The 16,714-nt window shown below is 44.2% G+C and overlaps 1 protein-coding gene across 5 annotated transcripts in view; it reads left to right on the top strand.

Moving 5' to 3' along the window:
* ATP2B4 (ATPase plasma membrane Ca2+ transporting 4) overlaps positions 1–16,714 on the top strand; it is an 84,866-nt gene that overhangs the window by 62,767 nt on the left and 5,385 nt on the right. For 3 of the 5 annotated variants that reach the window (XM_039881866.1, XM_039881865.1, XM_039881864.1), the window contains 8 exons: positions 399–578; positions 1,290–1,377; positions 2,034–2,140; positions 6,088–6,279; positions 6,738–6,951; positions 7,513–7,724; positions 8,774–8,881; positions 10,707–10,883. In XM_039881866.1, the coding sequence (XP_039737800.1) occupies positions 399–578; positions 1,290–1,377; positions 2,034–2,140; positions 6,088–6,279; positions 6,738–6,951; positions 7,513–7,724; positions 8,774–8,881; positions 10,707–10,883 (1,278 nt within the window). Of the gene's footprint in view, positions 1–398; positions 579–1,289; positions 1,378–2,033; positions 2,141–6,087; positions 6,280–6,737; positions 6,952–7,512; positions 7,725–8,773; positions 8,882–10,706; positions 10,884–13,997; positions 14,179–16,714 lie in introns of all 5 variants that reach the window. The other 2 variants (XM_039881868.1, XM_039881867.1) reach the window with 2 other exon arrangements.

Raw genomic sequence — 16,714 nt, 5'->3', positions numbered from 1 at the left:
AGAGAATTGATGTGGTTGGGGCACGGGCCAGGGAGGGTGGAGAGCGGTAAAAACTTCTGCTAGAAGTGAAGGCAGTGGCCAAATCTCAGAAGGTTATACAAATCTCAAAACTCCAGTTAAGGAGTCTAGATTGTAAGTGGCAGAGTAAGCTTTTACACTTGGCTCCTGAAGCTCATTTCCCCTTCAGCTCATGATACAATGAGGCAAGTTCCAATGTAAGTATCACAGGTAGGACAGAAGTGAGGCGACACCGAGTAATGTAAAAATGACCATACTTACCCTGTGCCCCACTGCTTCTAAAGTGCCTCTCGTCCACGGTGAAGGGACAGCTGAGCAGGGGCAGCTTAGCAGCATCCCCGGCCCTGTCTCCTTCTCTCCTCTTGCCTCACTCTCCACAGGTCCCAGAAGCTATTGCCAAATGCAAACGAGCTGGCATCACTGTCAGAATGGTGACAGGAGACAACATCAACACGGCCCGGGCCATCGCCACCAAATGTGGCATTGTGACACCTGGGGATGACTTCTTGTGCTTGGAAGGCAAAGAATTCAACCGACTCATTCGCAACGAGAAGGGCGAGGTGGGTTCTGGGTGGAAGGAAGCGGGGCCTCCTTTGGCAAGCGAAGGGTCGGTTCTAGTGTTAGGCATCTGGGACACATGGGAGAAAGTGGGTGGTTTTTAAAATGAAATCTATTCATAGTGAAACGTCCTTTCTACCAAAGCTGCTCAGATGGTAAAATTGAGGATTCTTCTCATGATTTTCATTCACAAGCTAGCTTTTGAGACAGTGTCACTATCTATTCACGTCTTTTTATTTTTTTCAGTTGTGGGATGATTTCATACTGATTTTCCTCTACTTCATTTATCCTCCTCTGTCACTGCCCTGTGACTAGCAGTGGCACAGGTTTATGAGAGGACATGGTCTGGGTATGGCGAGACCCAAGCTTCCTGGTCCTCATAGATATCAAACCTAAGACCTCAGAAGTACCACTTCAGTCACCTAAGCCAACAACTAACCCTGGCTCACCTCCTGTCAAGAGTCTAACAAATAGGGGATTGGTGTCCGGGTAGGGAATTGGGAAGAGAAAGGAGACAAGCAGGGACTGAATGGTTACCATCAGCGAATCGCACACTGAGTGGGCTGCTTCATCTCCAATGGAGGCTGAGCTGACGCTTCCCCCTGGGCCATGGAGTGCTATTGAACCAGTGGCTCAGAGTGTGTGGGGAAGTAAGATTTTCCTGGATGGCTGTTCTGAGCTTTACTGACCCAGGTGTTGTCTGGTGTTGGCAGGTGGAGCAAGAAAAACTGGACAAGATCTGGCCTAAGCTTCGAGTCCTGGCACGATCTTCCCCCACTGACAAGCATACACTGGTAAAAGGTAAGATCAGCTCCTAAGTAGGTGCCTGGAGTAGAGGAAGGCAGGCCAGGGTAGGGACAGATAAGAACTATCAGCCAAAGCAACTCTCTTGTCCTGAATAGGAAGGTCCCAGGAGAGCTCTTAGGCTACATGTACGGTTAGCAAACAACTGAGCCCCTGGTGAGTATAAGACTTACAATAAAGTTGTTTTCAAACGTTATCATATCTTGTTTGCCAATAATACTTATGAACAAGGCAGGGCAGGTTAAACTTCCCATTTTGCAAACAAGGAAGCTGGAGGCTGAGAAGACAAGCAACTTATCCAAATTGCCCAGCTGGTAAGTGGAAGTGGTAGAGTTCGATCCCAAGTCTCTGCCTTCAAATCATTTGGTTCTTTTTCTACCACATAATAGCGGCTTTAGGGCACCATACAGAGTGTCTGATGAGGACAGACTTTCTTAGCTCAGAGCGCTACCCATGAAACAATTTACTGCCCTTGGGTGATAGTGTAGAACTTCCAGCATAGGGAAAAAGGAAGGAAAGAAGAAAGTAGGAAGGAAGGTGATGGCTGGGATCAGGGAGGAAGACCAGAAAAGCACCTTTTGTGGGGAACAGGGCTTGCCAGATGGCCTCAGATGGTGCATGTGGACTGACTGAGGTGTGTCTGCTTTTCCTAGGCATCATTGACAGCACTGTTGGGGAACAGCGACAGGTGGTGGCTGTCACTGGTGATGGCACAAATGATGGGCCAGCTCTGAAGAAAGCGGATGTTGGCTTTGCCATGGTAAGCAGCTCAGCACAGTGTCTCTGTCTGGCTGTAAGCTGCCTTCTCCATCGGGAAGCGAGGGCAGACTTCCTGTACCTTCTCATCCTACTTTGTGCTATTTTCTCCGACTCCATCTCTCTTACCTACCTAGCCAATAATAATACATATAATGGGAGACCACCAAGTATGAAGAATAGATGAGACAGGAAGGGAAATCAGAAGTATTCATTACCCAGGAAAGCAAGACCAACTTAAACTTGCCCATGAACATGGCGATATTGTCTGCCTAGGCATGCTATGGAAAATTCATGGTTCATATAGAATATATACTTCGGGGCCAGCACTCTTCATCACTCTGCTTTTCTCTCATGAGGCTGGGAGCATCAGAACTTCTTGGAGAGTTCATTGAAAGTTATATATTCCAAGGTTCCACAGTTGGATATCTTGATTCAGTGATATCTAGGGTGGGTCCTAGAAATATCTGGGTTTTCTTAACGGACACATGTGTCGATTCTTATATTCAGGGACATTTAGAAGCCCCCAGATTGCAAAGTACGTCCTCATACTCAAGTAGCTTATAACTGTAAGTCTCCCCTATATATTAAACTGATGATGATATTTAAGCAGTGGAAGGAGATTTGAGAAGTAATCTGTTTTTAGGATGCTGTCTTTAACAACAAAGTTTTTATTCTAGGAAATATCAAGAATATACAAAAGCAGGGAGAATAGTTTAATCAGTCCCCATGCACCTGTCACCCAACATTAGTTATCAACACTTGGCCAGTCTCGTTTCACTGGACCTCTCCACCCACCCCTTTACTTCCCCCATCTCCAGCTGAATTATTCTGAAGCAAATGGAAGACATATGTCATTGTATCAAAAAAAAAAAAAGTCAGTATATGTCTCTGAGAGATAAGTATGTATTAATAAAATATATTTAAAAGAATCATAATAGCATTATCTCATAAAAAATTGATTCGTTACTGTCATCGGCTATCTAGTCAGTTTGCATTTCCCCAATTGTTTCAGAAATGTTGTTTTTTTATAGTTTATTTGTCCAAATAAGATCTATACATTGCAAGTGTTTCATGCATCTCTTAAATCTCTTAATCTTTAACAGCAGTTCTTTAAGTATGCTCCTCCTTCCAGCTGTACCTGGAAATGTGGATTCTCAGGCCCCGCCCCAGGTCTACTGAATCAGAAAGCTTGGAGATGGAACCAAGCAATCTGTGTTTTTATGTGCCCTTAGTGATTCTGATACACCCTGAAGTTTGAGAACCACTTACCCCATAAGATCTCTGTATCGAGTCCCTAAGACCGCTCTTGACATTCGTGGGTTGACTAGAAGGACTTATGGGACTCAGCATATAGCCATACTCATGGCTAAGTATAGTAAAGATATAGTAAGGGGGAAAGTCACAGGCAGAGTTTGGAGGGATCCACGTGCAAACTTCTTTATGCTCTCTCTCACCATGAGGGGTCACACAGAGCATATTCTTCCCCCAGCAACAAAAACGCAACAACACGTGTGTTGACTGGGAGCATTCTGAGAGCTAAGTTTCCAGATGCCAGCCAAGGGCCAACCTTGTAAACAGGCTTTTCTAAGGATAGCAGTCTCAGGCCCACTTGTTAACTCTTTTTCTGCACAATCCCTTTCCATCTCTTTTTCCTACCTATTTTATTTTTAAGGAACCAGGTTGTTTGTCTACATAGAGTATCTCACAGAATGGATTTTGTTGGTTGTATTTCTGTAGTGTCCTTTAATCTGTTTTTTTGTTCCTTGTATTTCTTATAAACTAGTAATTAGTTTTAGAAGCAATCAGATTCTAGATCCCATCTTTCATTAGGGACTACAAAATGATGATGCTCTGATTTTCTTTACCTATTAACTTGAATATTCCATAAAAAGAAATGTCCCCTCATTGACTCTTTGGTTACTCTGAGGTTCAGTTCCTACATGAAAGGCAGATTAAATGCTTGAATATTTTCCTTTATTACCAGTTTTCAAAATAACAAGTTGACTTTTTATGGTCCTCCAAAGGAGACCAATGAATTTTTTTTTTTAACATCATTATGAATTCACGGATTTGAGTGTATTTGATGAGTTTCAGTCCATTTCATTGTTTGATGTTCACACTGGCCCGTCATGAGCTTCTTCAGCCCCATTGAGTCCTTTTGATACAACCCAGCTGTGTCTAATCGCGTCCGTGGTTCCTCATATGACTGGGTGTTCCAGTCATAGGAATCATCTGTTTCTCAAAGGAATCCTGCTTCATTTTAGTGAGAAGTGCTATTTAGAGGACACAATCTGAATATCAGAATGTTCCTTATTACTGAATAAATCATTGTTTCTAGACCTTTTCGGTGGACAAAGCTAGGAAATATATCTCTGTCTCTTTTGTGTTTCTGTGTTTTTAAGTAAAAGATATCGTGAATTTGTATTGGCATTTCCAATTCAAATTTAGAATTCTAGAACTCTTCCTAATTTTATTTAACTTCCCTGATTTTACATTTCTTAAACTTTCCATTAGAGATTGCTTTTGAAACTCGTTTGTTTTAAACTTGTTTAAAGTAGTTATATAGTTCTAAAGTCAAATATAGAAAACAAGGTCTATTCATAGAAATCACCTCCACTCTGTTGTCTCCATAACCCATTGGTAACTTTTTTCTTTAGTTTTTGTTTTATCTTTCTGTTTGTTCCTTTAAAATATAATTAAATGAGTATTATCCTCTAAGGTAAGGGGATACTTGTCTATAGTACTATCTATTCTTATCTACATACATAGATGTACTCTTTTCCCCACCTTGCTTTTTGTCACTTAACAACACCACTTGGAGATTATTCCATGGTAGTAAATATAAATTCTTCCTTTCTTTTCCTCCTCTTTTTACAGTGCATGGTACAGCATTGTGTGGATGTATTAGAGAACTTTTTGATGGGGAAACTGAACTGTGTAGTCTATCTAACATATTTTTTGTTGCGATCTGGATAGGAAAATAATACTACCAGGTAAAGAGGACAAATAATCTACTAGTGCAAGCCAAATTAATGAATAAGCTCCTCTGGGGGTTACAGAAGCCACAAGATTGTGGAATAGAAGTATGGGCTGGGGATGTAGGTACAGCTTTGCAAAGCGACCAGGGCTTAATTGAATGAGACATTAAAGATAGGTGGGATTTAAAGAGATTGGGAAAGAAGATGTTCCAGACTTGGGGAACTGGTATCAGTAGATGTCTACTCTAAAAGTAAATGAGAGATTCAGGAAATTGTGAATAAACCGTGGGTTTTGAGCAAAAGGATTATATAAAAACAGGTTGGAAAATGCATCAAGTTCACTTACTGAGGGCTTTGACTGCCAGACTAGAAAGTTCACTTTTTCTAAAGTACAGCTTTCAACCCTCTATATGTCTATTTGGAAACCTTTAGTTAGTTGTTCCCCAGCCGCAGGATTTTGAACAAGATAGGACATCTGAACTGTGCTGCCAAACCACTTACTCCTCCTAGAAAAAAGATGTTGGGTGACTTAAAGTTGTGAGGCATACAAGGACTTAAATGAGATGCTGGTAGTGGCAAAATAAATTTAAGAATTTGGAGGTCAAATAGATAGGACTTGTTCCCTATCTTGTAATTCATTTCTAAGGCGGGGATGGAAGTAGGAGGGAAGAGAGAAAGGAATATCAAAGATAGCTGTAATTTGCAGTCTGGGCTCAGGAGTAAGGCGGTGACATCAAGCCCCAACACTTTTTTCTGTAGTGATAGTGACACATTTTCCTTTCATTTTCTTTGGGAGAGAAGAGGACTCGAAATCCACGGTTTAGTCTGCAGCATTTGTGTGGCCAGTGTGCCCTCTAGTGTTAGTCCTAGTTCTGAAGCTTCCTGGAAGTCGGGAAATGGAATGAGTTCAGAATATAGATAAACTCTGCTTTATCCAGCTCCTCAGCTTTCCTTCTCCTTCGTACCACAGGGTATTGCAGGCACAGATGTGGCAAAAGAGGCGTCAGACATCATCCTAACAGATGACAATTTTACCAGCATCGTGAAGGCTGTGATGTGGGGACGAAACGTCTATGACAGCATCTCCAAGTTCCTGCAGTTCCAGCTCACTGTCAATGTGGTGGCCGTGATTGTGGCCTTTACTGGAGCCTGCATCACTCAGGTGAAGGGAGTGTGTGTCCGTGGAGGGGGCCGAGATAGGAGGGAGGAGGGAGGGGCTAAGGAAAGTGGGGAATGGGGTGCAGTATGTCTACTGAAGAGTAAGGACAGTTTCCCCAGTGGTGTTGGGGCAGGAGTTAGCTCTACTAGCTCTCCTCCTGCTCATGTGGGAATGATGATAATTTATCTACTTAATTTAGCACTTACATATGAGCCACTGTGCTGAGCACTTATATGTATAATCTCTATTTTTCAAAAACAACCTTGCAAGTAGATATTATCTCATTTTGCAGGTGAGGAACCCAAGACTTAAAGAGGTTAAGTAATTTTCTCAAGGTCACTCAGCTAATAAGTGGCCAGACCTGAAGTCTAGGTGGATAGCTAGGACAAAGATGAGGCTAATGAGTGAGGTGGGGGTAGTTTCCGAGGAAAGCTAAAAGGACCGGTCCTTCCCTCCACCAGGATTCGCCACTGAAAGCCGTGCAGATGCTGTGGGTTAATCTAATCATGGACACGTTTGCCTCGTTGGCCCTGGCCACAGAGCCTCCTACAGATTCTCTGTTGAAACGTCGCCCCTATGGCCGAAATAAGCCTCTGATCTCACGGACTATGATGAAGAACATCTTAGGACATGCGGTCTATCAGCTCACAATTATCTTTTTCCTTGTCTTTGCCGGTGAGCCAAGGGTGGGGATGGGAGTGAGGTGGAAGTGGGGTGCTAGGTGGTGATGAGGCAGAAAATGACCCGAGGAAAGAAGGCAGCAGGAGAGCAAGCTGAGCACCAAACTAGGAGTAACGGCAGCTTCGCTTACCAAGTGCATCCTCCGGTCCTGCTACAAGGAGCACTATGCTAGTTTATGTACTTCTTTAAGAATTTGACAAGGTTAGCTATGTTATACCTTTTTAAAAAATAGATTATAAACTAAGGCTCCAGTCTCATTATAGTGGCACTAAGATTCAAGCCTATGTCTGCCTGATTCTTATGCACATAGTTTTATTACCATACTGCACTACAAGAAGACAGATATCAATGGAGCAAATTGAGAGAGCGGGTCAGCTATGTTGAGGCCAGGGCTAACATTTAAAATATGGGATAGCTAGCCTAGCACAGATGCCAACTAGTTGGAATGGATACCAGTCATCAGCAGCCAGCATGGCCACGCTGACGTGTTCTGACTTAACCTGAGCCCTCCTTGAGACCATACCTACCCTCCAATGCTTCCCCTCTCCCCACTAGGTGAGAAATTCTTTGACATTGATAATGGCAGGAATGCACCTCTACATTCCCCACCCAGCCAGCACTACACCATTGTTTTCAACACCTTCGTACTGATGCAGCTCTTCAATGAAATCAACTCGCGCAAGATCCACGGGGAGAGGAACGTCTTTGCAGGCATCTTCCGCAACCTCATCTTCTGTTCTGTGGTCTTGGGCACATTCATCAGCCAGGTGAGATTCTAGCTGGAGTTGGGGTAGCAGGTCTGGGATGACACAGACCAGAAGCTGGGAGCCAGGATTTTCTAAGTACCCAGAAATAGGAATGAGGGAGTAATGGGGACTCGGGCTGTAGGGTGAGCATTTTGGGTTCCCCATTGGCTTCCATTTGCACGTGGCTCTGTAATTGGAGCCCACTGTGTCAGGTGCTCCAGTACAAAGCACCAGTTATTTTTTTCCTTGTCTTTGCCAGTGAGCCAAGGGTGGGGATGGGAATGAGGCAGAAGTGAGGTTTATTTGTTGGCAGCAAATAAAATAAGACTTGTAGTATCATTTCATCATCTTTCGAAAACCCAGAAAGTTCACAAAGTGACCAAGAGGTGCTCTCTTCTGCCCCCTTTCCATGCCTCCTGGCAGCACCCATGAAATGCGCATGCACGTGCTGTGTGGGCTTGCTCCCTTCCCTGCTCCTTTGTTCTGAAAGGGCTCTTGGTAGAAAACGCTGTGCAGTTCACAGAGAAAGAGAAGTGATGGGATGGCGCACAGGCGGTTGGCAGATGAGCCTAGCTTGGCTCCTCCTGTGGGAACTGGGGTCAAGAGCATGGCTGTCCTGGTGGTAAGAGGATCGGGCCCTTCCTTCTTGCCCTGGTCAGAGGTACACTTAGCCATCAGCAGATACAATAGATTATAAGCCCACCCTATAACAAAGGAGCTCCTTCCTCACCCCTAAGCAAGGTGCTTCCCTTATTTGCCCCCATCCTCAGTTCCTCTTCTCCATCACTGTGCCTTCTCTTTGTCCCTATGGGCTTTAGTCATAAGAAACCTCCAGCTCCACCTGTGCTCCCCCAGCTCTTATGTAAATAATTTTCATAGTAAATGTGTCTGTCTCCCTATCAGAGTGCTCTATAAAGACAGTTTGTGTCTGTCTCCCCTTCTGGATTTCTTCTTTCTCCTTTCCCAATAGGCAGATTAGGACTTGTACCACAGGATCATGGGGCCTTGGCTGGAGGGCTAGCTATCTATTACTATCTCCCTGACGGTGGGCTGCCCTTCCTCTGTTCTAGATTCTCATTGTGGAATTTGGGGGTAAACCTTTCAGTTGTACGAGTCTCACCCTGTCCCAGTGGTTTTGGTGTCTCTTCATTGGCATTGGAGAACTGCTGTGGGGCCAGGTGAGTACTGGTCCACCCTCCCTCTGCCCACCATCTTCTTCTTTCCTCCTCACCCTCAAGTTTTCAAGTTCTTTCCATCTTGTAGAATCTCAGGGTGGAGTGATCGGTACCACCACTTCAGAGGCTTTGGATCTCTTCTCTAACCATGCCTGGAGGCAGGCAAATTCCTTAGCTTCTCTGAGATGGTAGTGGAAATTTTCAATGGAATTTTGCTTAAAAAAAAAAGTAAGGGTCTTAGCAGTAGAAGAGTTTGTTCTAGTGAAGCTGTAGTCTGGCTCTGGATGCTGTGTTGACTTAGTTTAAGGCCCCTCCAGCTCTTGGGTTTCTCATCATGGCCTATCTGGGTTGAATGCCTGACTCTCACCTAAACTATATCCAGACTCACCAGGCCTCTAGAGAAGCAGCGGAGCAGACAGCTCAGAGCATGGACTGGGATCCGCCACCTGGGTGTGAATCTCAGCTCTCCTTTTTACAAGTTGAACCTTGAGCACATACCTTAACCATTCTGTGCCTCAGATTCCTCAGCTTAGGATAACAGGGTCATTGCTAATTGTTGTTAATCAAAAACTCAGTTACTACACAGAAATGACTTAGAAATGTCCAGTACCCTATAAGCACTCAATAAATGTTAGCTGTTAATAGTATGATAATATCATCAGGTCTAGTGAGAGTTTTATTCCCTCCCCCCAATACGACTTTGTAGGTCTCCTTCATGCTCAGCTCTGGCCCGGGCTGTCCCTTTCCTCTGCAGACTCCAGCCACCTGGGTAATGGAGGTTTTGCTCTAACTGGCTCCAGAAATTCCTCCCCAGGGCTGCTGGCCTTTCCCCAGAGAAATGATAGTTGTTTCTTTCATACCTCCTAATGCCTCCCTAATTAAGCCCCATCGTTTACCAGTAAATCCCTAAAGCAGCTTATACTCGGGCAAAGCCCAATTGTTTCACCTACTGTTTGAGACTCATCTGAGTCTAGTCCCACAAGTGACTTTGTGGACTTGATGCCAGATAACAGTCATCCTTCCAACATCTGAAAGCAGAACTTTGACAATCATCCTTCCAACATCCGAAAGCAGAACTATTTCAAAACACTCGGGTCCATGTTGCACTGCCCACACAATCCCTCTTTCCCATCTGAGCCCTGTCTATTGCCCTTCTTGTTTATAAAGGAGAACTGATCGACAGGTACTGAGCTCACCAAATGATTTATTTTGAATTGCAAACCCAACCTATTGCTCCGTGATTTTTGCTAATACTCATATGTCCCTTCTTCGATGGCCTGTCCCACCTACTTCTTCACCCCAAGCCCAAGGGGATTTTTAGTGTCCTTTCACTATAGTTTTATAACACAGGAATTACTTTGCATGTGGTAACTAAGAAGAGGCTCATTCTTTCCCAACACTCTCTCTACTCCTTACTCATACACATAATGTGACCATCCTGTCCCCAGACCTGTTTTCCCCCACATCCTGGTATCTGTCCCTTCCTACTATGTACCATGCATCATAGTTCTGCTTCTCTGGAAAGGAAGAGCTGAGACAGAAGGAAGACAATGAAGTATATAACTAGGCAGATGGCTGGTCAAATTCTAGAATATAAGTTCTCCTTTGGATATCCACAAATACAGAAAACCTTCCTGAGGTCCTACAGCTGGTAGGTACTTGGTGACTGCTGCTCAAATGGACTGGTTCTTCTCCTGCTGTTATCCCAGTGGGAAGGGTCACAGGGCAAAGAGTAACCTCCCCAAGGGCCTGACCCGTATAAGTTGAGTGACAGCTGTTCTCACCCTGCCTCTGGTGTCTCCCCTTTTGCTGCTGCACCTGTTCTCAGATAATCTCCACGATACCTACCCAATCCCTGAAGTTCCTAAAGGAGGCTGGGCATGGCACCACCAAAGAGGAGATCACCAAGGATGCAGAGGGCCTGGACGAGATTGACCATGCAGAGATGGAGCTGCGCCGGGGCCAGATCCTGTGGTTCCGGGGCCTGAACCGTATTCAGACTCAGGTACTCTGATAGCGGCCTAGCCGTACCCTGGGGGAAGAAATCTCCCATCTTGGGAGGTTTTGGGAGGGCAGCAGTTCTTGGTCACCAATATCTCTTCTCTTCCAAGGCCTACTACTGGTGGGCAACCCTAGCTCCCTAGCTTCAGGGCAGATAGGGGCAGAGGGAGCTGCATGAGTACACCTGAGAGGAAAGTAGTCATAGGGTCTAGAGCAGGGACACCAACTGTTAGCATAGTCCTTTAGCTTTGGGTTGGTTCTAAAGCCCATTTTTCCAACCTCCATCAACTTCCTGCATGAGACCTTGTACTAGACCTAAACCAGGGTGGGAAAAGTTCAGAGTCTTCCCCTACCCTTCAGAAGGAAGAAGTTAGACAATATCTCTATGCCAGCAGCCTCACCAGACACTTAACATATGTACATCCTCAAGCTGCTGTTAGAGTGAGTAATGTAGATGTTACCTTTATAGGATCTTTATAAAAGAAACTCACCCTCTTATATCTTCCCCACTTGAAATTTAAGGCCATAGTGGGGAATCTGATGGCTAAGTATGTATAAATGGCAATAGTCTTTCAATGCCTGAGTATCTTTTGCAGGATTCAGACTTGCTTCCACAAAAGGAATAAGCTATAATTTCTTCAAATTTTTCCTTTCTTGCAATTCCTGAAATGGGAGAGAAGCTGCTCCTAATGCTCTTAAGTCCCCTGCCTATAGCCCTACAGAAACTTTTTTCCCCTATTTTCCACGCAACTCTAATTACCTTCTCCTGGGTGAATGGGCTGGTCTACGTATTGATAATCCTATCACTTTCCCCACTCTTGCCCCAATATACCTCTATTGTGTTAGTCCTGAGAGTTCGCATCTCAAGAAACTAAATCCCAAAATCTCAAGGGTGCTCTCCTGAGAACAGACCTATTCCACTCTACTGAAGATCCTGGAAAGAAGCTTTACTCTTTAAAATTAGCCTTGTAGATGTTTAGAAAGTTCCCTAGTCAAGCCCACCTCCTCTCCTTAGTGTGTGGAAAAGAGGTGCAGTGAATATTCTAAACTAAATACCTGCTGGGAACTTGTCTCCCATAGGCAAGACAACAGGTGGAGTGGGAAAGGGGCCAGGGAGGGAACACTGGGACTCCTTTCCTTTCTCTTGAGTCCCTCCTCCCAGAGAGGGAAATCCCCACAGGACCTGTACATCCTCTAAGGATACCCAGAGTTCCCACTCCCGCCCCGCCCCGTCTCCAGGCTGCTGAGCCCATCCTGCAATATAGCCTCATGTGCCCAGAGAACCTGGTGACTTTGGCTCCTGTCACTGAGGCCCCAGTGCTTTCCTTTAGGTCTGCTCTCTGCAAAATAACTTGTCTGCTTTTCTTTCCTTCAGGATCCTCTGCCTCCCTTTCTACTATGTCATTTCTTTCCCAGCCAGGATTCCCTCATTCTACTGTCTCCTGGCTCCCTGAGACCTGAGATTCATGAATCTTCCTTCCCTCTTCCACTACCGATTTCCAGTCCCTCAGCTGTATATCTTTCTGTTTAGTTTAACTACCTACATAACTTTAGGAATCCTGCTTTTCCCTATTGGAATATGAGGTAGTTGGGCCAGAATGACATTAAAGCCTGAACTTCAGCAGCAAAGGCTACCTGTTAAAGATGCCACAATGACCAAATCCATGCCATTGCAGCATGCACCTGCCTCTGTAAGCAGATGAGGCCAGCTGTGTCATCCTGCACTGGACAGCTGAAGCTCTCTCCTGACACAACTCTTCAGCCTTAGCAGGGCTCTAATCAAACCCCCACCATCTGATTGTTGCTCTTTGTCGTCATTCTCAATGCAAAACTTAGGGGTGGGAGGTGTTGCCAAGCTATTGTCCTGCCCTGGTTTCTTTAGGGAGACGTAAATGTACTAGAAAGCAAAAGTTTAGCTTTGGGTTGGAAACAAGGGCTAGAATCTTAGGAAGGTAAACTTGGAATCTAATTTCATTATGGAGGTTGGGACCTTGTAACCCTAATAAGCACTGAGGAAGATGTCTCTACAGCCCTTTCTTTCATGTAGCTGAACCCTCCCCACATGGAAACCCTTTCCTCCCACAGGATGAGGCTCCTCCATCCCCTGGAACTGAAAACTGTATAATGTGATGAAGGGGTGGTGTTTTAGCTCAGAATCCAGAAACTAGCCTTACATTTTATGGCTTCTCAGGAAGCTTTGCAAGATGTCTGACTCACAAGGTGTCTGCTTTCTCACCTTCTCTCCTGGGAACTAAAGTCAGATGAGTGGAATCAGTACTTTTCCTGCATTCCTGGGAGATTGGCCCTTGGTATTAAGCATGTGGGCATTTTTAAGGTGATTCTACCAGATTCTGAAGAATAAAGGAATCACTTTTGATTTGTTCCTTGTTACTTAGGATGGTAGATTTGACCTTGGCCCCAGAACTAGACCATTATTGGAAAACAAATGGCATGAATTGCCTCTGTCTCAGAGAGATAAGACCCTGGAGACCAGAGACCACTGTATAGGGCTAGACCTGCAGCTGCTCGCCACCCACCAACTACTAACACTCTTTCTGCTGCTCCCTCAGTCTAAATGCTGAGTTATTGTCAGCATTTCTGCCAGACATTCCTGACACTACAGCTAGTAACATTCTTCCTAAAGAGCCTGGCCATTGGATACCTGAGCTCCATTCTTGAGCCCTGTCCACTTCAGCCCAAGGAATGGGTGTCTCAAAGAAGAAACCCAGAAGAGGACGAGCCCAACAACCTGTGGTCACCCGCGTATGGGCTACTACATGCCTCTGTTTTTTCTATAAACACAGGAGTTATTTCCCTGAAAAATCTATAAAAATAGATATTCAATTTAGTTGATTTAGAAGTGACTGGCTCTGGCTGGATATTTGGACTCCAGGTCAAACTGTTCCTTAAATGAAGTGTGATGTGGAATTGATGTGTTTCCCCTTCTCCTCACCATTGTTTCTTGTGTGAGGGAATCTCTCTCTGGCTTTCTGTCTCCTGTCCCCTTTGCCCAGCTCCTTCCATCCCCCTTCCCTAACCCTCCAGAGCCCTCCCTTCCTCTTTCTTCACCTCTTTCTGACTGTGGAGCAAAGCTGTTTCACTCTCTGATTCTTTGCAGATCGACGTAATTAACACATTCCAGACGGGAGCCTCTTTTAAGGGAGTCCTAAAGCGACCGACCATGGGTCAACATCTTGATGTAAAACATGTTCCTAGCTCATCCTATGTAACAGTTGCTCCAGTCAAATCTCCCCCCACCACTTCTGTTGCTGCTGCTGTTTCATCTCCTACTCTGGGCAGTGAGTGATAGTCTATTATGATGCATGATTTGCTAAAATGACCACAAGAGAGCACGTGGCATCCACTTTCACCAACTGTGGTTATCTTCCTTTTGGTTTTCCCTTTGATCTTTGACTTAAGGGAAGAAAAATGGGACCAAAATCCCATTCCCAAACCAGGTTGTTTGCCCTTTTATTTTACTTACTTATCTATTATTTATTTATTTACTTACTTACTTACTTATTTACGTATTTTTAATTTTGAAAAACTATAAAACTGTAAGTAACCATTTTAAAGACAACAGTCATGTTTTCTGATTGTTCTTCTGCATTGCTTGTTTCTTCCTTGAGTTTTTTGTCTTGCTTTACTTTATGTTTTTGTTTTTGTTTTCTGCTTCGTTTGGATATGTTGTTGTTATTCCTCTCCTCTCCTACCCTGAGTCTAAACTCTGTCCTCTAAGGTTAGATGTAATGTTAGTCCGAGTGAAAACCCTGGGACTTTCTTCATTGGGGGGCAAGTCTGAGATCTCCTGAGAAAAAGTATGAAGGGAGCTATTGTTCCCATTAGTTTTTTACCAGTAGATTTGTCATAATTGAGCCAATATTAAAGTTAGACACTAATAATGCTTTTTTTGGCTACCACGCTATTATTAGCTGGCAGTACTGGCATAAAAGTTATAGCTGAATGGGAAGAAACGAAAGTGTTCAGTTCAAACGCACAGGGCTGGGCAGCCCCATTATTTTACTTTTCAGGGACTTTAAACCAAATTCTGGTTTAAGAATCAATTAATTCACATCTGGATAGAATTATATGAAAAGGTCAAAATAACTTATTTTTCTTCAGCAGTTAAACTTTTTTTTAAAGGAATTTCTGAAGAGCAACCTTTTTTTTTTTTTTTCCTTCTCCTTTTCTCTAGGAATAGAATAGAAAAATAGAAGCAGGAAGTTTGAAAATCATTCTCACCTATAGCAAGCCCTTCATATCTTATTTTGCACAGAAACTTTTAGGAACTCCCTCCTCAGCCAGCCTGTTTATTGGAATGCTGTCCACACTCAACCCAAGATCTGTTGTTCTCATTGGTAGATTGCTGGATTCTTGCTAATGCTTATGCCTTTGTATTCCTGGTCATTTTACCATCCCTAAATGGGACACAGAGAGGAGAGAGAAGTCAGTTTGCTGATAGTGCTATTACAGTATTTGGTAGGAAAGGAGTCTCTCTGTAGTAAGTATATCGTGGGCTTCAAATATCTAAGTGTTTGTCTCTCCCTTCCTCCTAACCCCCTCTCCAACCCTGGGATGGGAGGGTGAAGAAAGAACAGTTGCCCTATCTGTGGTTCGCATGATTGTAAACTATGTAGGTTGACCAGACTTAGATTATTTGTTGTCTTTTCAACCAACTATAGTGTTCTCATGTGAGGTATGGGGGTGGGGTAGAGTTTTATATAGATACATATTTCATTAGGCCCAAAGGCAGTCAAAGAGCTAAATAAGTCTTACCCTGAAAATATCTCAGAGCCTCTCGCTCTAATTCCCCAATATTCCTCTCATATTTCCATTTTGCTCTGGTTTTGCCATGTCCTTCTAACTAGTTTTTGTTCTTTTTAAATCATGCCTCTCTTTCAGGAAGGGTTAGTGTGAGGTATCCCAGCAATTTGAAGGTAGAAGGAGACTAAGCAGAAGACAGAGCCTATTAGGCTCTCGTAGAGCTGCCAGTAGAGGGTATGCTGCAAACCATCAAAAACTAGACAGTGATGAGGGACAGTCAACACCTGCTCTTTCTGCAGCGGTGCCTTCTTCCTTGGAGGTCCTAGAAGTTATAGTCATGCATTTTAAAACCCCCTTTCCCATTCTAGATCTCCAAATCAATTCAGTTATTTACCTAACCTTCAATATAGATAAATCTCTTAAGCTTTTCCTCTATAAGAAGGCCTTAATCTCTTCTCTTCCCCTGGTTTCTGAAAAGGGAGCAGAACACTATAGAATACCAACTGAGGAGATGGATTCTTCACCTACCCATTCAGTAAGCTCCAGAGAGTGGCCCCGATCACTCACACCTAACCTAAGGTCTAGCTTGGTTAGGGCTCCTGAGTCATAAGAAAGAGTTGTCCTTTAAACAGCCATTTTACCTGTAGGACAAAAGCCACAGAAGAGACATTTCCCAGAGGTTTTGAGAGATGACCAGGAAAAGAAGGGTTGATTGGCTGAGTTGGAAAGTGCCTACAGCTTTCACAGCACTCACTTCACCGGCTATGTCTTGTTCTCCATATACTGCTCACATACCAGGCAGCATGCATCAGGAAGGGAAGATGCCACCACTTGGGATGAATTGATGATGGTGTATCTGTGTGATTGTTCATCAGCATGTGTTATATATTCTCTGAGGCCAGTGTTGGAGTTGAGGAGCATTCTGGCACAGCCCCATGCCCTCTACCCCCTCACCCTTCTCTCTACCTACCAGGCCACCAGATGGTCCTCCCTAGCTCTCTGACTCTTCTTCATTTGAGCTTCCCTTGCAGGTGGCTGGTTTCCCTTTAGATTCCAGAAGTCCCGCAGTCT

This window comes from Pteropus medius, unplaced genomic scaffold, assembly GCF_902729225.1.
Source record: "Pteropus medius unplaced genomic scaffold, Ma_sr-lr_union100, whole genome shotgun sequence".
NCBI classification, from domain to species: Eukaryota; Metazoa; Chordata; class Mammalia; order Chiroptera; family Pteropodidae; genus Pteropus; species Pteropus medius.
This window is presented reverse-complemented; position numbering and strand designations above follow the sequence as displayed.